Genomic DNA, 22688 nt, shown 5'->3' with positions numbered 1-22688 from the left:
TTTTATCGAGTTAATTTTTTAGAATAAGACTTTGAATATAACTTTGAAACTAAAAAAAAAAAACAACAAACGTCTACCACAAACAGAGACGGGAACTACAGAAACACTGCCCTCTACTGGCAGACACAGGAAATACAATAACACTGGCTGCATCCGTACTTCTTTTTACTTAAAGTACGCACAACAGCTTCTCTTACAAGGTATCTATGGTTTCAAGCAGCACACTTATAACTGGGAAATACTACTTCATGATATTGTACCTTAAACTATGACTGTAGCAGTCTGTACTGCAACCTAACATGTCATCTGCTAGAGCGCCCCCTACAGCTCAGAGCATACTGCATTTGTTGTATTGTGCACTGGGACAAACTAAAGCTTTTTCTGGCATACCATATAGGTAGTTTATAGGTAGTATGAACACACCTACTGTCTTTCCAGAAACATCGTCCTCTACAGACACAGATGTGAACTACAAACACAGTTAGTTGTTTATGTGAAATGCAAGAAACGTGTCAATTTCCTGACGGTGAAGACGTCTTTAGTTTGCAACTCAAAATCAAAAATACTAATTACATTACAACAAGATTACAACCAAGAGTTAATCTTCTCAAACGGCCGGCTCACAGTGGGGAATGTTTGGCATTTTTTCTTTAAAAATGACTTCAACGACGAATAGATGACAAAAGTGACCGCAAATAATTGTTCAAATTCTCATTCATGACTCTGCAGAACGTCAGATATTGAGACACACAGAAATCACCTCAAATCATTTTATTTCCGATTCGTTTTTTTTCCATGTTGGCCAACATTTTACAGTTTTCTAGAAAACTTCAGTCCGTTGATTTCTGTGCATTACTGCTGGGGGGGCGGAGCCGGCTGCTGTGATTGGTCAGCAGGGACACGGTGTGCTGCAGTCCTGCTCCATTGTTAGTCCTTTGCTCAGAAGGAACGCTTCCTGCTTGGGCTCCCGCCCGAGGAACTTCCTCAGCATCTCAGAGGCGTCCTCCGAACCGCCGGGCCGCAGGATGAACTTCCTGTAGTCCAGGCCCACCTGAAGAACCAATCAGGAGAAAGTCACATGTTTATTATTTTTCAGAATTATTGCTTAATAATTAGACATTTTGTTTATTTATTATAATATTCAGTAGTTTGTCGATATCACCTCGAAATGTCATTACAGCAATTTCCTTTGTTCCACATGTTTTCAGTGTCTTCAATGTAATAATTTGCACATTTTTGGTAAATTTTAGTGATATTGTTTGGACATGTTATTGTTTTTTTCTATAACATTTTTGGGACATTTCATTAGTATTTCTCTGATGTTTTATTCATGTTTTTTTGGACATTTTGATCATTTGCTCTTGTCATTTTATTATTATTACTGTTTTTATTTTTTCTACTTTTCTAATAATAATGTTAACACTTTTTATTTTTTCAGACAGTTTGTAAATATTTAGTAATTTGGGGAAAAAAATGGCTCGAAATGTAATTCTTGTATTTTTGTTACAATTTAATAATGAATAATTTTTACTTTTTGGAGGGACATTTTATGTCTTAAAATAATTTCAGCCATTTTATTAATATTTTTTAGACATTAAACTCGACAAACTCAGAGCTGTGAACCAGGATCTCTGTTATCTGTATTAGTTAGTTTGTAAAACATCAGATGGAAAAGCCAAAATGTCCAACCACTTTTTTTTTTTTTTTACAGTTGTTTTCCAGATTTGAAGCTCATTACGCTGTGTTGTCGACATTAATTAGGCTTCAAGTTGAATAATTTAGTCGCGCCCATTAAAAGCTGCTGTATTTCTCCTTCTGGTAGTTTAATAGAGTTTTAATTTAATAAGAGATTTGTTTGACAATATGGATCTGACACTAAATTCAGTAGTAGCGACATGTCGGCTAAGTCGCTCACCTTAGGGTTCATGATTCCCTCCTGTTTGAAGCGAGCGAAGAACATGTCCATGGAGAACACCTCGCTCCACAGGTAACCGTAGTACTGAGCATCATAACCGCCTGCCAAATGTCCAAACGTCGCTGGCATGTTGGTTCCTGCAGGACAGAAAGGAGAAAGGTCAAAGGTCGGGGAAGTTTAGATGTCTGCTTTCATTAAAAGTTTTGTTATTTTTATGGAAACATGAGTTTTTTCTGAAACTGCTACATGTTACATTTAAATCTGCTGCTGTTCACAACCACAGTCTGCAAATAAAAATAACCAATACAACAGGTCCCATCTTTACATTTACATTTTTAGATTCAGGTTTAGAGTCCTAAAAATGTCAACAAGTCACAAAGAAGTCCGTGTGTGTGTGTGTGTAGGAGACCTGGTGAAGCAGGGATTCCCAGGGTTTCCTGACACAGGCGTCCAAACTCCTCTGCAGGGTCCAGTCCTTTCCTGGTATGCAGAGCCTGATCCACTTTGGCCAGAACGATCTGCCTCAGGTTGAACAGACCTGCAGGACAACCACACCGAACATGTCAACAGTGACCCTGGACCAGCTGAGGAGAGGTAACTGATAACAGAGTCTGTACTTTTCAGCGTTATCATTTTATTAAATGTGGAGTCTGTAATTCTGGTGACAGATTCTTTTTTTGTTAGCAGAGAAAAAACTTCACACTGCAATCAGTGTTTCTGCAGCGTTCACCACATTACATGTGAGTCTAAAGACCGTTCAATACTGCACAGACTGTCAATCAGCACCTTTATAAATAAGGCCTACAACTATTTCTTAAGTACATTAGATTATTGACATTTACATCACATTTCTGTCAGCACTTTACAGCCGAATATAGAACTCAGCAGATAACTACAAAGGCAGACAAACGATCACAAAGACACGTAAACTGACCACAGAGACAAACAAAACCACTGCATAGAGACACAAAACAAGGACTGAGTGCTGCTGCAGTGTTACCGTTTCCTTTGTGAAACCTACCGGTGTTGGCGAGGCGGGACTTGATGAGTTTGTCGAGCAGCTCGTCGGGGATGGGGTTGCCGGTCTTGTAGTGTTTGGACATCCTCTGCAGAGGCTCTTTCTCCCAAACCCAGTTCTCCAACATCTGAGATGGAGCCTCCACAAAGTCCCGCTCCACATGAGTCCCGCTGAACATGGCGTAGTCCGCCTGCACACATGGGAGGTGGATTTTACTTACTTTGACCTCAGTTCGCTGATGTATGTTATGATTTGAGAACAGATAAACAATCGGACTGCGCAGTTTCAGTCCCTCAGAAGTAAAGTCTCTGGTTCGTCTGCTCACCTCAGCACACAGCTGGTGCATGACATGACCGAACTCGTGGAAGTACGTCTCCACCTCATCGTGCTGCAGGAGCGACGGAGCGTCTGCTGTCGGCTTGCTGAAGTTGGCCACCATAGCGGCCACCGACATCTGGCGCTTGCCATCACACAGCAGACAGCCGGGCTGCAGGCCGAAGCAGGCGGCGTGACCGTACTTACCCTCCCTGCAGGGGACAGGAACAAGAGATTACAGCAGGGAGAAATTACAACAAACACCAGTTCCTCATGTGGTTTAAAATAGCTGGATGTCAGCAATGCATCTCCTCTTATCTATCTATAGCTATGTTTTCATTTTCTTTTTGTTTCCATACATGTACACCATGTCATCTTTTATTGTTTTTTTTTTGCTCCAGACATCAGCTTCACAATTATATCACTCATTTTTTGTTTGTTTATATTTGTGTTGTTTTCAATTTTCTAAATGTATTGATATTGTGCAGTTTTAAATGGTTTGTTTTCACTGTTCTTGACACTTAGTAGGAATTGTCAGCATCTATTTGTAGAATATCTCCTTTTTTAGTAAAAATATATTTTCATTGTTCTTTTTTTCAAAACGTGATATGGAAGAGGAAGTCTGTTCTTTATCATCTTTCTCTTTGTGTGAACCTTTTGTTTCCATGCTGGTGGAGGTTTGTGAAAATAAAGTACTTGCTGGGGAGAGCAGGTCATAAACGGTTTCAGACTGGGGTACTGACCGGGGGTAGAGGTCCAGGTAGAACTGCCCGACCACCTGGCCGCTGCTACGGTCCTTCACACAGTACAGAGTAACGTCAGGATGCCAGACAGCAGCTCCGTCCACCAGCTGGAAGGACAGACCCAGCAGCTCCTGGTAGATGTCCAGCAGACCCTGAGTGACCACCTCCATGGGAAAATACTCCTTTAACAGGTTCTGGTCCACCGCATACTGAGTCTCCTCCACCTGACGAGCGACGAAAAGGAGGAAAAGGAGAAAGGGGGGTTTATTAAGGAAGAAACATAAGAAAACGATGATGAGCAGCATAGTGATGAAGAGGAGGAGCAGAAGTGTGTAGAAAAACAAACCCACAGGCCCTCCCCATGTAAAGCATGAGTACTCCTTCACCGTTGTGTCTGTATCCATGGTGACAGTGAGACAACAGCATCCTGATGAGGACAAACTGAAGACATTACCCACTATCCTGCTCACTCTTACCTGGGTCATGAAGTAGCGGGTGTCCCAGGCGTGCAGCTCTCCGTTGAAAGGCAGACCTCTCTTCTGACACTCCTTCTCCTTCAGTTTTAGGATGACAGCTCGCTCTTCATCGCCCAGAGGCTTCAGCTTACGAGCCAGCTCCTCTAAAAGACAACGGACAGAGAGAGAAAGTCTTTAACAATAAAACCACTGGAACAATAAAAGACATCGGACCTCTAAAATGTTTCCAAATGACCAAACGGGTTCATCTTTTTCATGGCAGACACCTGACTTGTCACAGTAATGTAAACACAGGTGTATTAACCCTCTGAATACCAAAGCCCTCCGGTGGTTTTAGGAAACCAAAGTGACTGAAATGACAATTTATCAGCAGGAAACTGAGAAAACACAAAGTATTGTTTTTTTACCATCACTAGAATTCTGTGATATATGAATCAAAATCACATATTCTAAATGTCTAATTTTAAAAATCCCCCCCAAAAATAAATCATTTACAATAACTAGACTAAAATAAAACTAAATAAAAAAATGCAACTGGAAAGTCATTAGTGACTCAGCTGCAACAAAAATTCAGGGACTCTTTGGCCGAACAGCATCCTGTGTTTACTCAGAGTAAACAAATTAAAAATGGACAAATGCTGTACATGTTTATTCTAGACTTTTTCAATATTTGTAAAATGAATAAATAGAAAATGTGACAGGAGCACAAACTCAAGTGGATGCATGATTAGTGGTGCACATGGTTGTGTGGCTACAAGTCTGTCACTTCACCTTAACTCACAAATCTCTGATTTCTGTTTTTGCTCTGATTTTACATTAAAAGTTCTGATTGGAAGCAGTGATTTTGTAGTTTCGCAGCTTTGATGCTTCTTTTGAAAGTTCAGTCCAGTCCTGTCCCATGTTCTGTTTTCCTTCCAAGCACATCACTGTTGTGGGAGTGCTCAGTGTCATTCAGCTGCCTCTCCAGTGAGTCTTTCTTCCTGCGGGTGGACAGCAGTTAGCGATGGGAGTCGGCTATCTCATCATGGGCATCCTTGTTCTGTTCTGCAGCCTCAGTTAGCTCGGTGTACTAAACTATAACTTGAACCAGTTCTCTACCTGCTGCAGGTTATGGCTGAAGTGGACCTCCAGCTCACAGTGGGTCTCCTGGAGAGCAGAACAAGGACTACCGTTGCCAGCTGCAGTCCAAGAAGGTGGAGTTGGAGGCCATCTGCAGCACGAAAGACTCACTGGAGAAGCAGCTGATTGACAGTGTTGAATAATGAGTTGATCTCAGAGCAGATCATACACCAAATTCAGATCACCCACCCTAGCAGCTGCTCACACGTCACAGGTTTCAGAGGATCAAGAAGTAATTTCTGTTTTGTGTCTGAAATTTCAGAAACAGTCTGTTGACTCACCCAGGAAGCTGGCCACCTTCTTCCCAGACTTGGCCATGTTCATCTCCAGGACGAAGTCGGCGTGTGTGGTGAAGCCGAGCAGAGAGCTCTTCTGAGCCCGGAGCTCCACCAGCTCCTTCAGGATCACTGAGTTCTCCTGCAAACACACAGGACTGTAAAGCAAAGACCAGAACCTGGTTTCTGTGCTCGAAGCTCTTATCTTGCTCATGACAAGAATCAGCCAAACAAGCTGTATCCTTGTTTTTCCAGAACAGTGTGGGCTACAGATTTGTCATCACTTGATATGACAACACTTGCAGATTTTTATATTAGTCTTTACATCAAGTAAAAAAATACATGAAACTGTTCTGTTTTTACACATATCTCACCATAAAATGCTGGCAGGAGAGTTATTGTGTTTGAACAACAGCCAACAAAATGTAGGTAAACAAAGATGTTTACTTCAGGGTTTTAATTTGTGTTCATGTCTCCTCTGGCTCCTCACGGTGAGGTATTTACTGGTCTGTATGGATTTTATTTCAATCATCTTTACAGGTGCAAAAACACCTGCCAACCTGTCCGAACTCAGACTCTTTCATATTTTTCCTGATGAGCTGTTCAGATGAAGCAGCAGCAGGACTGATTCTCCTCACTCACCTCCTTGCAGCGAGAGTTGAAGGCCTCCTCCAGCTTCCTGCGGGTTTCTGGGACGAAGCATTTCTTCATGGTGGGGAAGTAATGAGGATACTTTAGGGTGACCTTCAGCTTGTCTCCGTCCTTCTCCAGAGAGCTCAGGAAGTCCTCAGGGAGGCCGCCTGCAAAAGTTTCACTAATTAATAAACAGAAATGCACAGACTCCTGTTTGTGATTACATTAACAGCTTCCTTAATTTGGTGTGACAGATGTTCTCTCATCACAACATCTGCAATGTTGCCAAAGTACGTGACAGGCGTTTAGGATCTCATGTCACAACGTATCTCGAACAGCTGCATTGTTTATACAGTACAACCTTCTTTTTGTTTATTTCCAGAAAATCTGCAAGTGCTGAGGATTAAGCGTTGTATAGATAATGGATGGATGGATTTTCAGGGCCATAATTTGCTCATAAATTCATAATTTTCTGAAACCTTAACGATGCTGTTAAGCCTGCTCTTCTTTGAACACTGGATCATACAACCCTGGCTGAAACCTCGAGTCATTTTCAGACCATCTCAGTCCGTCTTTATATTTTTATTTTATTTTATTTGTTTTAAGGATTACATTTTTCCAGAGTACAGGCTACTATTAAACCCATAATCTTTCTCAAAGATCTCAGTCTGGTAACCCTGTACCTCCATTGTCATTTCTTTCCATCAAGATTAGTCAGGTCAGAACTCACCCAGCTCGTCTCTGGTGAAGGACAGACTGGTCGTGTCCTCGTTCAGGTTCTTGTTAAAGTCGATGCACAGGTTGCTCAGCTTCTTCTTGATGGTCTTAATCACCTGTTACAGCAGAGAGGAGAGAGAGAAATCAGACATTAGGACACACAGAAATTTGCATCAAAATAAGACTTATACAAATATAAATACAAATGTACCCAAAACTCTGACTGAACCTTATCAATAGACACTACAGTTTACCGATGTTCCCTAAACACCTCACATGCAGGGTGCAACAGCAGCTCGCTAAGGCAGCTGTGTACAGAGAAGCCTCTCGTCTCCAATCAGTTATTGGAGCAACTCAAGACTTCTGTGACCAAAAACCACTTTCAAAAGAGAGACAAAATGATTGTAAATGCCACATTTATTTCTGAATATATATATCATTGAATAACTTACATTTACCTGTGATTACTTCTGTAATATGTTTGTTCTATTAGACTATTTTGGCGGTCGTTCATGTTGAAGTAGTTTGATTTGTCAGGTATTCAATTGAGTCAAACACAAAAATCCTTTTGTCGGGTTACTTTCTTTGTCCATAAACTGATGATGACCATGAACTAATCTCCAACAGTGTGATCGTTAGTGACACCACAGTATAAAGTAAATACACAGTGATATATGGATTTTATACATTTTACCAATGACTACCAGTTACTGGGAGCCAGTGATCAGCAGCACAGGTTCTTTTAAATATTTCACATAAATTAACTTAATTCATGGAGATCCTGTGTGTTGCAGAGCCCATGTTCTGCTTTGTGATTGTTTCTTTCCCACCTTCTCTTAGTTTTTTGGGTGTGTCATACTAGCTGCTAGGAAGGTGTTAAGCAAATATGTTACATGTTGACAAAGGTAAGTAATGGAAGAAAAGCCTGGACTTCAAATGAGGTGTTTCTGGTAGGGCAGGAGCAGAGTTTTCTATGGGAAAGAGTAACTCCTTTTTGACATGGATTTAGGGTTTTGTAAGTTTGCTGAACTTTTACATGCACAAAAAACTGCGTTATAACACACTGAAGGAAAGGAGAAACCATCCATACATCCATTATCTATACACCGCTTAATCCTCACTAGGGTCGTGGGGGGGCTGGAGTCTATCCCAGCTGACTCAGGGTGAAGGCAGGGGACACCTGGACAGGTCACCAGTCTATCACAGGGCTACACTTAGAGACAGACAACCAAGCACACTCACATTCACACCTACGGACAATTTAGAATCACCAATTAACCTCAACATGTTTTTGCACCTTGTGGGAGGAAGCTGGAGAACCTGGAGAGAACCCACGCTGCACGGGGAGAACATGCAAACTCCACACAGAAAAATCCTGGTGCCCCCACCGGGATGCGAACCAGCGACCTTGCTGCGAGGCAACGGTGCTAACCACCAAGCCACCTTGCAGCCCAAAAGAGAAACCAAAAATCTGAATATCAACACTTTAAATCCTGCTGAATAAGGTAGTAGTGGGACAGTGGTGGTCTACAGGGCAGAGAAGCAGAAGAGTCAAAGGTTAAAAAGCAGGAGGCAGCATCACCTCTTGTGTTTCTTTGGGCAGGTGGAGGCCGTTCCTCTTCCCCAGTTTGATCAGACGCTCCATGTAACGCTTCGACTCTGCAGTGAGGCTGTCAGCATCGATCTTCTTCTGCAGACGGAAATAGAAACAGGGAACTGATAACCTACAGTAACCCGAAAACCAGAGCAGAACTGAAGCCGGTGTGGTTACAACACACATTGCACACTGCAGCTTTCACAGTTCAATTCTGGGCCAAATGTACTATGTAGAAGTGTGGACAGATAAACAAGGATTAATGACAGGCCTGTCCACCAGTCAACATCTGCATGCTGATTGGTCAACAGTACTGTGATGTCAGCTCACCTCCAGAGCAACAATCCTCTGGTAGACGTCCTCCCTCATGCTCATCTCCACGTCAAACTCGGACAGACGTTTGTCGGCCTCAGTGCTCGCAGCTCGGACATCCTTGCAGGGCGAAACATGCTGCGGAAAGTCCAACATGTTCCTTTGGACTGATATGAAGAAGGGGCGGGGTCAGACAGGAGAGGGGCGGGGTCAGACAGGAGAGGGGCGGGGACACAAGAGATGAGTTGTCAGATATCGCCTCTGCTAAAGGGGCGAAGTCAGACAAAAAACAAGCATCTAAATATCTCCTACATTAATTGCCCCAAAATGGAAATTTACAAGTTGGTTGTTTTAACCCTCAAATGTAATTTTAGTATCGTGTAATTTTGATTTACTTCCTGTCATTTCTCTGACTCACTTTGTTTTGGCTCCTAATCACTTTTTATAACTTTGCTTTAGTATCTTTAAAGTTCATTCTGTGACTTCGACTAAGTTTCCACATTTATAGTTTACATATATTATCTTATAATTTGAATGATTGGTCCTAAAATTTTGATTAGTATCATGTCAGCACCTTGGAGGTTTTCTTAGAGATCCCATGTTATGCCCCTTTTTAGCTAATTAAAGTCTTGCATGTCCCCACAGTGTGTCTTTCAGTTCTTCTGCATGACTATTGGCTAGTTGTGTGTGACATAGCACCTGGGTCGAATTCTTACTCGTTTGTAAAGCTAGAAGGCTAACCAGGTGCGGCAAGGCTTGAGGAAAGGCACAGGTAAATGTCTTCATATAAGATAAGATAAGATATGCCTTTATTTATCTCACAGTGGAGAAATTCACGTTGTTGATAGCAGCATTAAACGCAGAGATACACATGTACGAGACAGAAAAAAATTTACATATAAATATAAGAAATATGTTCACAGCTTTTATTTTTCACCTCTAAGTATATACAATCTCATAATTGGAATGTATTGTCCCAAACAAACACTTTAGTATTTAATTATTTCTGTATTCATTTTGTCTGTATAATAGCATTCATTTTGTACCTAGTAATTTTATTAGTATCTTACCATTACAGATCAGCATCTAATAACTAATTGTTTTTTAACTATTACCTAGTTTAATATAGCTTGTCACATAATTGTCATAACATTGTGATAATTCTTCTTTGGTATGTTGATGATTTATAATTTCATTGTTTTATTTTCTAATTTTAGCTCAGTAAATAAAATAGGTTCATATATTTCATCAGTCCTTCTGTTTTCCTGGAAGAATTTAGCTCCCACAGTTTTAATCTGCCTTCTCCTCTTGCACTCTGTCACTAATCAATAACCACTAACGTCCTGTAAACAGATGGAGTTACAGTGATCTCATTCAGTGATTAACCAGAGGGTGTGTTTCCTCCTGCAGCAGCATCAGTGCTGCAGGTGTTTTCAGGTTTTCAGTTGCCTCCAAACAAAGCCTTCGTCTCTATTGTGGCAGCAGCAGCTGGTTCAGCTGCTTTCTCTGCAAATTGCTGATGAGTCTTTACCAGCACACACTGACGCTGCTGACTCAGGGCTTCGCTGCAGCACTCACAATGGACGAGCGAACCCACTGCGCTGTCAGGTACATGCTACATGTTTGACCTCTTTACATTCAGGTTCATCATCGGTGAGCTGGACACACTACAGAAATGTCTGGAGGTAAATTATAACCAGGAAACATGGCAGCATGAAACTGTTTCAAGGTGGAGTTTAATTTTGTTTTAGTAACATTTTAAGTTGTTTGTTTTTTCTTTTCAGTTTTAATAATTGAAAATTAAAAGTCACATTAAAAAACAAAAAAATCTGTTGTATTTTACATTGAAATCTCTCTGTGTTATCTGCCATGCCATCTTCTGAATTTCATTTTCAAACAACTTATCTTGACCTTTCAATATTCTCACCAGCAGAGAACCAAATTTCTGATGTCAGGTTGTTCTTAAATACATTGCTGTGTGTTGTGTTTGTGCCATGAAGCAGGATTAATGCATTAACCAGCTAACTGTGGATTCAATTTTAAACTGTCAAACCTGTCAGGAGCAGATTTTGTTCATGATCCCAGAGAAGACTAAATACATGAGAGCGAGCATCAAAATGATTTAAACAAAAAAACAAAACAAAACAAAACATTAGAATAGAACAGCTTTGTTAACTAGGGGTGGTCACTGCCAAAAAGGTCCAATATGAGCAGGAAAAACCCTGGTGTGTGTGTTTGTTAAATGTTCAGATGTGAAGATGCTGTGAATGATCAGCATTAGCAGATGAAGGAAGATTCCGCTGATTGTAGACACTGACCGGTGTACTCAACCTCCACATCTGCCAGCGCCTTCAGCGTGTTATCGAAGGTGACGCTGTCAAGGTCCAGGGCTCCGACACGGTCGTACACCTTCTTAGTGTTGTCGATGAGCTCATCGGAGAGCTGCTGGATCTGCTCAGGGCTCAGGTCCCAGCGCAGCCGGTTGTCAGAGCAGACTGGCGCCGGGCTGCCAAACACCACCTCACCTGGAGCGACGAGACCGCAGGACAGGTGAGGACAATACAGGACAGGCGAGGACGTTACAGGACAGGTGAGGACATTACAGGACAGGCAATGCATTACAGGACAGGTGAGGACAATACAGGACGTTACAGGACGGGTGAGGACATTATGTTACAGGACGGGTGAGGACATTACAGGATGTTACAGGACAGGTGAGGGCATTACAATGTGGGTTAAGACAAATCAATCATGTTCTTTGCAATTATGGGGAAAAATATTTGCATGTATTGAAAATTGGTCAAACTGTGTTAAAAATGCTCCAAATATTGGACATCTGCAAAAATCCAATATAGTTCATCCATAGTGGTGTTTCCTTTTACTTGCTAACCTGCAGCTGATTCCTGCTGTCAAAGAGTATAGTCCCATGCTGATGTCAGGAACATGACTGAGCAGCACCTTGTGGGGCATCAGATCACTTTTGGTTTGGAGGGGCCAGCATGTTGTACATTTGGGAGTAAGCCAGTAGCTGCTACTGTTGACCAGTTAGTAATAATCCCAGCACTGCTGCTAGCTGCACACCCACTGTCCATATATAATCTCAGTCCTTGGTACTGTCCTCTTGTGGAAGTGCAGCAGGTAGATTATTACATGATGTATTGTATTTTTCATTTATTATTGTTAGAAAAACCGGAGATCACCTCTAAAAGATCAAGGTGTGTCATTCTCTTCATAACAACACAACGTTAAGTCCAAATTGGTTACACCTGTGATTGGTAGTGAAAGATTTATGATACACCCAGATTAAGAGCTAAACCCCTAAATGTAAAAGTTAGCGTCGCCCTGTATCTCTCCAGGGTTGTTCTATTGGCTTCAAGTCAGGGCTCTGACGGGATTACTGAAGGATATTCACAGACTTGTCTCAAAGTCACTCCAGTGTTGTCTTGGCTGTATGATTAAGCATCTGTTGTAGGGTGAACCAACTTTCTCCTAACCCCGACCAGTTCTCTCTATCCTCTGCACTAAAAAAACATTCCCATGGCATTATGATGCCACCACCATGCGTCACCTGTGGGATGTACTGAGCAGGTGCTGAGCGTCACCTGGTTTCCTCAAGACAGAATGCTTAAGGATGAGGCCAAACAATTAAATTCTAATTCCTTCAAACTGGGGAATCTTGTTTCTGGCAGTCTTAGCTTTAACTTTAAAAAGACAAAATCCCAGTCAGCTTTTCTACCAAAACCAGCGATAAGAAGCAGTGGGGTCTGCAGGGGGTCGTCTCTGTAGCCAGCCCGAATCTGATAGGTCAAGTTCATTCACTGAAACACTGATGCCAACGTTTATGTGCATGCAGCTAAGGTGTCTGAGTGCACCATTAGACGATAACAGCAATGTGCAACAGCAGCCAGTCGACAACGCGGACTTCCATGTACATAACAGAGAGAGCCAATAACAGTTAGTGCCTTTAGTTGATGGAGGCACATGCACAGTCCTCAAAGTGTTGACAGGAGCTGAAGCTGGCTGGTTCCAGTTTTTTATAAGAGTCTTTGCTTTGGATTTATTAAATATGTGCTGCAACAGACAGCAGCGAGATCTGTATTAATATTTTTCAGATTCACACCAAGATATCTGCAGCAGTGGATGAACTTTTTTTTTTTTTTTTTTTTTAATGACAAAGCATCTTCTCCTGGGCTATTTTGAATGATTGTCTCCCAAATAACAAAACCATAAACTGTATTAGTCTATGCACATCAGAAAATTAATAACATTATTGGTAAAAACAAGAATTCAGAGTGATCATGTGATTTCCCAACTCAAATTATGACATAGTTTAATTGTATGGTATATACAACAACAGCATAATTGAATTTCTGAAACTCAGTTATGGGCTTTGGTTTTGTGTCACCCCAAGATGTGTCAGTGGCTCCGTTGACCTCTGATGTAAAGCGTTAATTACAGAAAATAAGTGTTGTTTGGTACGTAGCTCTATGCCGAATTTATAAACAGGTTGTAAAGGTTTAGAAGAAATATTCCGTGTTGGTTAACGAGGTCATATGCTCGCCCGCGACCTGCGTGAATTTTAACACAACCGACTTTTGAAGGGAGTTTGGCGAATTCTTATTTCACTGCATTTCTAGCGGAAAGCATCTGGAGATTGTTTACCTGTTATCGGTAATGCACCTGTAATCCACACTGTGTCTGAGGCAGCTCCCCCGTTCAAGAACAACACATTGCTTCATAGACGGTTAGTTGGTTAGCTCGGTGAATAAGCAATTACTTAGCTAACATGCTACAAACACCGGGAGACAAATTCAAACAGAATAGCTGCGAACAAACAGACAGTCGATGAATTAAACAGTTTCCTTCTTGTTTATCCTGCACTGAACCAACAGCTAACGATGAATTCTTCTTCTGTGGACTTTGAATTAACTAAATCGGGCGCTAGCATGCTACCTGGCCGTTAGCTCTAACGATCAAAGCCAATGAAGAGTAAACAAACGCGGAGACAGACAGAGAAGAAGCCCGCCGATCAAACAAGGGGTTGTACATTCAAAATCAGCCACATTGCATTAAAAACATCAGGTCATAACTCACCTGTCGGCCCCATGGTTCTCTAACTGAATGAAGGTTGGTTCGGTCCGTGTGGAAAACTGACAGCAGCTCAGTGGGTTCGGATTAAAGAGGGACAAAATCACCTCCGCTCACACATTTCAAAATAACACTTAGGAGCGGTACTAAAAGGTCTTATAATACCACATCCTATGAAGGTCCTGTCTATGTATGGGTACATCATTATAATGCATTTATAATGCTTTATAATGATCATAAACAAATGATAAAAAGACCCTAACTGGCAAGGATTAAGGTTAGCTCCACCATGGGTTTCAGCTCAGTTATTTTTTCTGTTTTTGTTATTTAACTGCTATAGTTTAAAACGTGTACTAGGTTTGAGGTTTTCATTTTATTCTGAAGGCAACTTTGCCTCGTTTCCGATACCTTCCGCTTCACGCCGCCAAACCACCCGGCGCATTCACATGACGTCACAACACTGCGACAAGCTTATTAACGGCTAGCTGAGTAACGACTGCTCGAAGGAGTCGAGCTAACGTGAACTCGTTTTCCGTTACCGGGATAATCCGCGACTGAAACTCAGAGACAGCAGGTAGGAAGCACACGCTGCTGTTTTATCAAGTTCGATTTGGCGCTGTGACTGTTCTGTATTACCAACAACACCAGTGTAATCAACAGAATCTCATCGGCTAGCTAGCCAGCCATTAGCATCGTGTCCGTTGTGATTTGGCGAACACGTCACGCCGAGTTCCTTTTAAAAAAATTGAAAGACTACTCAGCTTCGTTTCTAAGTTACGCTGAAGGAATTATAAAGCAAAAATTACGACCCGTAATCAACTGTCACGAACCACTCTTCAATTCGGCATAGGTTACATACTACAAGCAATATTTTTATTGATCTGATGTAAGCTTTACTATCAGGTTCGCCCTTTATCACATTCTTTCCATACACAAAGTAGATTAGTGGGAAATCGGCAGCGAATAGCATACAAGATAAATCAGTTGTTTCGGTTACGTTCAGTTGCTGTCCGATCAGTTACCTATAAGCCGAATTCTCTGAAAAGATATCCGGGTTTTCCCCTATGCTGTTACATTTACTTCCAACATGTATTTTGTGCTCCCAGTATGAAAAACAACCCATAACTAACAAAAGTTCTACTAGAGTTTCTACTTTCCACATTGAGATTCACACAAGTGAGCCGAACGTTAGCTGGGACTGCACTGTTTTATTTTTTGTGTTTTGTATTTTGTTGGCATGCTACCAAGCTAAGCTAGCAGGAGTTTCATGTTCAAAGTGACCTTTTCAAAACGTGCTGCAGTGCTTTAAACAGTTTTTTTTTTTCGCTCACTGTCAGCTGCTGCTTGTGTTTTCTATGCTTTATGCACAAACATGGCTCGTGTGAGCTGGCAGACACTGTCATTACTGAGACAGTCATGCTGAGTTATACTTAGCCTGAGTTGCTAGAACATTCTACCTGTTAATGTAATGCAGTGTGCCTCTGAGTGATACTGTGGTGGAAAGCAGCTACATCCAAGCAGGAGTTCTCTAGCATCTGGCTTGGATAACCACCGGGCTCTTATTGCTGTTCCTTCCAGGTGTCTCTTCCTCAGTGAGCACAGAGAGGTCTGAGCCTCCATCACCATGACAGACAACAAACGCCTCGCCTTCTCCATCATCCAGTTTCTCCACGATCAACTACAGTCAGGGAATCTGTCCTCAGGCGCACAGGAGAGTCTGGAAGGTGAGTCCTCAAACAACAGCAAAATCCCCCCCGTTCCTTTTTCTCCTCTCTATGAGCACACTCCTGTACATTTTAAGGTTATGCAGTGTCAACTTATAACTGTGTCATACTGTGTATTATGGTGTTTTTGCAGTAGAAATATCTGTTTTTGTATGCAGTCTCTGGTCAAATACAACAAGGTAGCCTATTGAAATGCTCCACAGGCAATCTATGAGCTCTGTTGATGGTTGAACCTCCACTTTGCATGTATTTTCATATTAATCAGCATCATACCAGTTTGTATATAAATCCTATAAGCGGACCTGTTCCTCCATAAGTTGAAAACATTGATAAATAGGCAAATACAGTAAAAATGGAATACAAGGCAACAGCTTGCATCATTGATTTGTCAGATAATCGGGCTGTCGGGCCTGGAACATGTGTGAAGGTGTTATTTTAAGAATCCTTTATGAGCACTTTATGATCAGTAATCTGAATTTATTCTGCACCTCAGACTGTTCTGTTCACAGAATAAACCTTCAATATCAGACTAATAAAAACTAAAACTCTCCCATTCAACTATATGAGGATGCAGAAACCGTAACACCAGCTTGACACAGACTGAGACAGAAGTTGTTAGAACGCAAACATCTGACACCGTTGTCATACAGTCTAAAAGTACCTTAAAATGTGACATATTGTCAGTGTCGTGACTCCATCATCACCATCACTAAAATGTTGGGGTATTATTGCAATGTAACTAACAACAAGGCAATTTGTAAAGGTATAGTAACAGTTACACTCTAAGTTTTGTTGCTATCTACAGTGAGACGCTGCTGTTTAGAGCCAGCAGCTGATGACAGGATCAAATCCTGATCAGCCATGTCTGAAGGAATCTGTAGACGTCTGCACTTGTCTTGATTCCTTTGTTTTGTGAATTAATAACACAATAATTGTATTTAACCTGCTGTTGACATAGTCTTGCTGTTCTCCAGTTGCTGTTCAGTGTTTGGAGACGGCCTTCGAAGTTTCCACCGATGACCAGAGTCTCGCCGTCCCCATAACGTTACCGGAGATCTTTGCCTCCGCTACAGCCAAGGTAGAACTGGCCTTCCATTGGTCTGAAAAAAAAAAACAGATCAAATTCAGTTTTTATTAAGTCATTAATTTGATTGACAAAGTAAATATTTTCTCGAGCCTGCTGTTTTTGTTTTCTTTTTTTTGGTCATGTTTTGTCTGTGCACCAGTCTGAAACTCTATGAAATTTCATGTCATATTTGGCCCAAAAATGAAAAATCTTTGCATTTTGTAGCAATAAAAAAACATTGTTAAACATGAATACTGACTAAAACAATTTATAATATATTGTTAAAAAAAAAAAAAAAGAAGTTTAATCTATCTATCTGCTGCTGCGTCTCTTAACAGAATTTTTTGCTAAAACAGCTGGACATGTGACATAATAACAAATAACTGCAGGTTTTCCATCACATGTCCAGAATAATCATGAAAAAGCTTTAAAAAGGCTCAGATTAGACCAGAGAAGCTCTGAGACAGAGGATGAAAACTTTCTCCACAAACCTTTCATTCATATGATCAGATGAATGTGTATGTGTGCGCGATACACATGTGCAGAATGAGGGCCATATTTTGTTTGTTTTGTCATGTTGTTAGTTTTGCAGGACATTATATGTGACTCAGTGTTTGTGTCTGCAACAGTTTCCAGCTCAGTCGGCGGCCAACAACAACTCCACCCCAGAGTCTCCCACTGAGGAACAGAGAGAGGAGGCCGAGAGGCTCAAAAGTGACGGTGAGTCACATAGTACAGCACATTTTAACAGTTTATCAGGTGTGTTAACCTGAATCTAACAAGTGACTTTTACCTCAACTGCAGGTAATGACCAGATGAAGGTGGAGAACTTTGCAGCTGCTGTTGAGTTTTACTCGAAGGCCATCGCCATCAACCCTCAGAATGCCGTCTACTACTGCAACAGGTCGGTGTGCAGTGTGTCTCTCTTCATCTTCACATAAAGTTTGGTGGTATTACAGTGGATGAATTACAATTACAAGCTCAGTTCATTATTTATTAAGTAGCACTGAGACTTCAGTTCCCGTGTCTTTCAAAATGAAGCTTTTCTGTCAGTTTTCTCGTAATGTAGTTGCTGTAAATGTAAGAGGAAAATAAGCACAGTGCAGAGCAGACATGTAGCCCTGTGTCCCGTTGCTTTTTACTGTTTTAAATGAACTCCTGTTATCAATGTAATTTAACTTTTTTTTAATCTATAAAGGGTCCAGTCTTCCTCCAAAAGCACATCCTCTGTTTGAACAGATTTAGTTGATGTTAATTTTGGGTGAATGTTTTATAGTAAACTTTATGAAGGTGTGTTTCAGGAAGGAATAGAAGTCATGCATTCAAAATCCAACTGACAGAAAATCACAAAAGGATTTACAGTATTTTTTTCTAGTGATGCAACAATGTGTTTGCAGCATTTTACTGTTGGAACAACTGTTTTCATATTTAGTTACACGCTTTAGTCCTGTGGTTTCCAACCAGTAATAATAAATATTATTTATAAAGTGCAATTGATGCATAAAATTCAACACAAAGTGCGTGACTTGGAAGCAGAATTTTAATCTTTTACAAAGCCCAAGGACTTTTATTTTTTAAAAGCTGCTACAAAATGTATTCATGTGTATTCTCATTTACATAAATAAAGACATTGCCACCATAAACTGAGGCAGTGAAGGAATAAGAAGGTTAACCAGGATGTAGGAAAGGAAAATTTCCTGTCGAGGAAGTCCATAACCCTGATTTATGTGAGCTGAACATGACGGAGCTGCTGTATCTGTTGTGTTCTCTGCAGGGCTGCAGCCTACAGTAAATTGGGGAATTACGCTGGAGCTGTACAAGACTGTGAACAGGCTATCAGCATCGACCCCAACTACAGCAAAGCATACGGACGAATGGGGTAGGACACCACCTCCACTCTGTTTCACTGTTAGCATGGAGACTGCTCGACCCACAGACGTGTTCTGATCACTGAATCATCATTTTCTGATTACAGCTTCTCAAATGTGGATGTGCTTTGTGCAATGTGCTTTTGTGGATTTACATGAGAGTAAAATGCAGGAAGGTCAAGTGTAAACAATTTCCTTCACTGACAGTTAATAATCAACAACCGATTTGTCATTAAAAATAAATGAACCATCTGCCCCGCTGTTTACCACAATATCAGAGCACATCAAAAATTTAAAGAACAGATAAAGACTCAGCTGGTAAGAGGCCTTCTGATCAGATTGAATAAAATCTTGAAAATGATTTTTTCAGGAGGAAAAAAAATAGGATTCTGATATTGGATTAGATCATGTAATCCAGTGTTGGTTTTGATCTGGATCAAGTGTTCGATATGTGATGTTCAAAACTTTATAGCAGGATTGACAAACCTGTGATCCAAAGCAGAAGGCTGGACACAGAAATGTAATGTGTCTGTTCCGCTGTGAGCAGCAGGATGGTTGGTCGTCCAGCTGCTGATCCTGATGTGTGTCTTTGTTGTGTTGCAGCTTGGCCCTGGCCAGCCTCAACAAACACACAGAAGCCGTCAGTTACTATAAGAAAGCACTGGAGCTCGACCCCGACAACGACACCTATAAAACCAACTTGAAGATCGCAGAGGAGAAGATGGAGACGTCCAGTCCGGTAAGAAGGAACAGCATGAGAGAGGAGCTGTCTGAGCGGTGGTTCAGTCTGACCTCTGTGTTTGTATAACTGTGTCTCTGCTGCTCTCAGACTGCAGGAATGGGTGGAGTCGATCTGGCTGGTTTACTCAGTAACCCCGGCTTCATGAACATGGTGAGATAACACACCCATCACTAACGCAAACCTTCCTTTGGTCCTCGTTGTGTCAGTGCTTGTTGTTTTTGGTAACGTCTGTCCCTTTGTCTCTGCAGGCGTCGTCTTTGATGAACAACCCTCAGGTTCAGCAGCTGTAAGTCTGTCGCAGCAGGTCAGCTGTCGCTTCTTTCTCTTTGCTTTTCCAGAGTTAACTTCCTGTCTGCTCTCTGTTTTCCAGGATGTCAGGAATGATGTCAGGAGCGTACGGCGGGATGGGAGCAGCAGGAGGAGGTGGAGGTGGAGGAGGTGGAGTAGGAGGAGGAGGAGGAGGAGGAGTTGGGGCTGGGGCAGGAGTTGGTGCAGGAGGTGGAGGAGGTGCAATGCCTGGAGCTGCATCAGCTGGAGATCTATCAGGACTCATCCAGGCGTACGTAGCAGAGCAGTGGGTTTGGGATAACAGCTGCTAGCTGATGATGTTAAAGGGTGTTTGTGCTGTTTGTGTTGCAGTGGTCAGCAGTTTGCGCAGCAGATGCAGCAGCAGAACCCTGAACTCATCGAACAGCTGAGGAGTCAAATCCGCAACCGAACGCCCAGCGCCGGGAACGAGGAGCAGCCGTGACACTCACACACAGTAAATACAGACTACCTCAGTCCAAAACACTGCAGCTGCAGACCCACAGAAAACCAAATGAATCTGATAGACTGGCAGTAATTTCTGAGGGGGGGCCTGAGTACAGGCAGACCAAACCTGAACAGATCCACAAACACTGGCAGCAGCACGATAAAATGTGAAATGCGATCAATAAGGAAGTAGCTTCAGAGGGGAGGAGCAACAAGATGATAATAAAAGTATTAATAACATGAGGCGTTATCAATATATGAAGTCTGTGCCTATAAAAGTCAAACCCATACCTGATATAACTTTCCCTGTTACAGTAGTCTTGCTGTGCAGTAATACGTTGTTCACAGCACTTGTGCAAGGCTTGTAAACGCCGCTGGAAGTCCTATTCTGCAAACATGTCGAATACCATCTGCGATGAATCTCCTAAAACGAGGACCTTTCAACTGCAGTTTTATTTTGCGGGAAGTGGAAAAAGTCTCAGTGAGCAAAATCTTCTGCGTAGTGCTGGTGAAGAGCGACAAATGTGTTGTTGTGGCTAAAACAAACAATGCACCCCATAATCATGAAATTAAGTCTTCAATGAAAGGAAGAAAAAGAAGACAAAGCAGCATGTATCAGGGCAAAAACCCTTAAACTCTTTGCAGCTCACAAGTATTATAGATGTAGATTCCTAATGCAGGTAAATGTCAGTTCCAGGTTTCTAGTTTCTTTTCATTCAGTCAGACTGAAAACAAAAGTGATTCATTCAACAACCAAAAAATAACTTTAGGACAAGAGCAACATGTTCATAATTGAACTGACCAATAAAATTGAACTAAACTGGACTTCCAATCTATTCTATTTATTCCTTAGTGAAGCTCAAAAACTTCTCCTGATTTTCATTTTGAAAGGCCTTTGAGCTACCGGCAGGCTTTTAATGTGAAAATAAGGAAACAGCTATCAAATTAAATGAGTGTTTTTCAGAGCGAGGTAAGATGACTGTTGTACTAATGGAGGCAGAGCTGTGGAAGTGGATTTAAATGATGTGAAATGTATAACTTGAACAGATAAACCTCAAATTATAATGTGTAGATTAGAAAACAGGGAAACTCTAAAACAAAAGGCTGCTAGCTGTTTGAGAGTTGGTGCAAATTCAAAATTCAATCAGGAAAACTTGGCTAGCCTGCACAATTTAAAACAAAAACTTAAATATGGGCTTTATTTACTTATTTATTTGCGTCTCTTGAATTGATTGTACTTTCAACAGCGATTGATTTCCTGTTTCTTGTCTGTTTCAGGTTTGATAGGTTTGTGTAAAGAGGAGGAAGAGGAGGAGACATGCGCACCGTCTGACCTTTTTTCTGTCTGACCTGGATCATTATTACTCGAAGGACTAAACGGAAGTTTTTGTTTTTCCATCACTGAATAATTCCTGCATGAGAGAGAGATGGAGCGAGGCTTCCCGCTTTATTCAGGAACCACGTCACCAAAAACTCCGCCCACTTCCTGCGGTTCTGTGTGGTTCTTAGGAGGAACATGTCGAAATCAAATTAATGCTAATAAATGAAGCTCTAATAGGAACCTGGATCCAGATGTTAAACAGCTGTACAGGCTTGAAATGTCTGTTTTTTCCCCTAAAAACTACACAGTGTGACTTTAAATGCATTTTGTTGGTCCAGTGCAGTGTTTATGATGGAGTGTGTGTGTGTGTGTGTGTGAATGAATGACTGTCAGGGTTTAATTAGTGTAAATGAACTAATAACTCCTCGGTCACATGGAGCTGTGAGGAGGCAGCAGGAGGCTGTTTGAACACAGTTTAATTAAAGAGAGCATCTCGACATTTTAACCGGCCTTGTCTCACGTCTGATGATTCAGCTCACTGTCATACAGATGAGGTCTTCAGGATGTATTACAGTCTTCAGCTTCATTAAAAGTCTCTTGCTTCAAACGGCATCAGTGAATAAATAAGGAGGCACCACATACAATTAGAAAACACTGGTTTCAAAATAAACTATAATACTAGAAAACAAGCATAAAGACACAAAGTGATGTTTTGAAAACTTTCCTATTCAAGTAAGTTATGAAATCATGGATGGATTATTCAAAAGAACCACAGACTCTGGCCCTCCTGACCCCTTCAATCAAAGTAGGAGTCCACACCGATTACTAGTCATCAAAGACACTGATTACTAATATTCAGGGCTTCTCCTGCTCAGGATGGACCTTTGGTAGTGACTACACACAGCAGTAATCCTGATTATTAAAAGCAATGAGTCTGTGTTACTGTGCAGTTTCCTGTTGTTTCTGACCATTTTATAAACAGAATTATCTATTATGCTTGATAAATAAA

At 41.4% G+C, this 22688-nt stretch overlaps 2 protein-coding genes across 2 annotated transcripts; one reads left to right on the top strand and one right to left on the bottom strand.

The window, feature by feature from the left end:
- Positions 1–756: 756 nt before the first annotated feature.
- thop1 (thimet oligopeptidase 1) lies at positions 757–14312 on the bottom strand. Its single transcript, XM_008287552.1, has 14 exons — positions 14212–14312; positions 11436–11642; positions 9136–9284; positions 8794–8901; positions 7225–7327; positions 6504–6661; positions 5868–6003; positions 4468–4610; positions 3992–4215; positions 3259–3460; positions 2937–3123; positions 2325–2453; positions 1916–2052; positions 757–1051 (listed from the first exon to the last, which is right to left on the bottom strand). The coding sequence occupies exons 1-14, from the start codon at positions 14222–14224 to the stop codon at positions 890–892; spliced, it is 2058 nt and encodes a 685-aa protein (XP_008285774.1). The 5' UTR covers positions 14225–14312; the 3' UTR covers positions 757–889.
- A 352-nt stretch (positions 14313–14664) lies between these two features.
- Positions 14665–22188, top strand: sgta (small glutamine rich tetratricopeptide repeat co-chaperone alpha). Its single transcript, XM_008287553.1, has 12 exons — positions 14665–14779; positions 15784–15929; positions 16904–17007; positions 17625–17715; positions 17800–17899; positions 18770–18874; positions 19467–19602; positions 19693–19755; positions 19854–19891; positions 19976–20164; positions 20245–20368; positions 21637–22188. The coding sequence occupies exons 2-11, from the start codon at positions 15830–15832 to the stop codon at positions 20354–20356; spliced, it is 1038 nt and encodes a 345-aa protein (XP_008285775.1). The 5' UTR covers positions 14665–14779; positions 15784–15829; the 3' UTR covers positions 20357–20368; positions 21637–22188.
- Positions 22189–22688: the final 500 nt, after the last annotated feature.

The sequence above is a fragment of the Stegastes partitus genome, unplaced genomic scaffold (genome assembly GCF_000690725.1).
Source record: "Stegastes partitus isolate 25-593 unplaced genomic scaffold, Stegastes_partitus-1.0.2 Scaffold507, whole genome shotgun sequence".
Taxonomy (NCBI): Eukaryota; Metazoa; Chordata; class Actinopteri; family Pomacentridae; genus Stegastes; species Stegastes partitus.
This window is presented reverse-complemented; position numbering and strand designations above follow the sequence as displayed.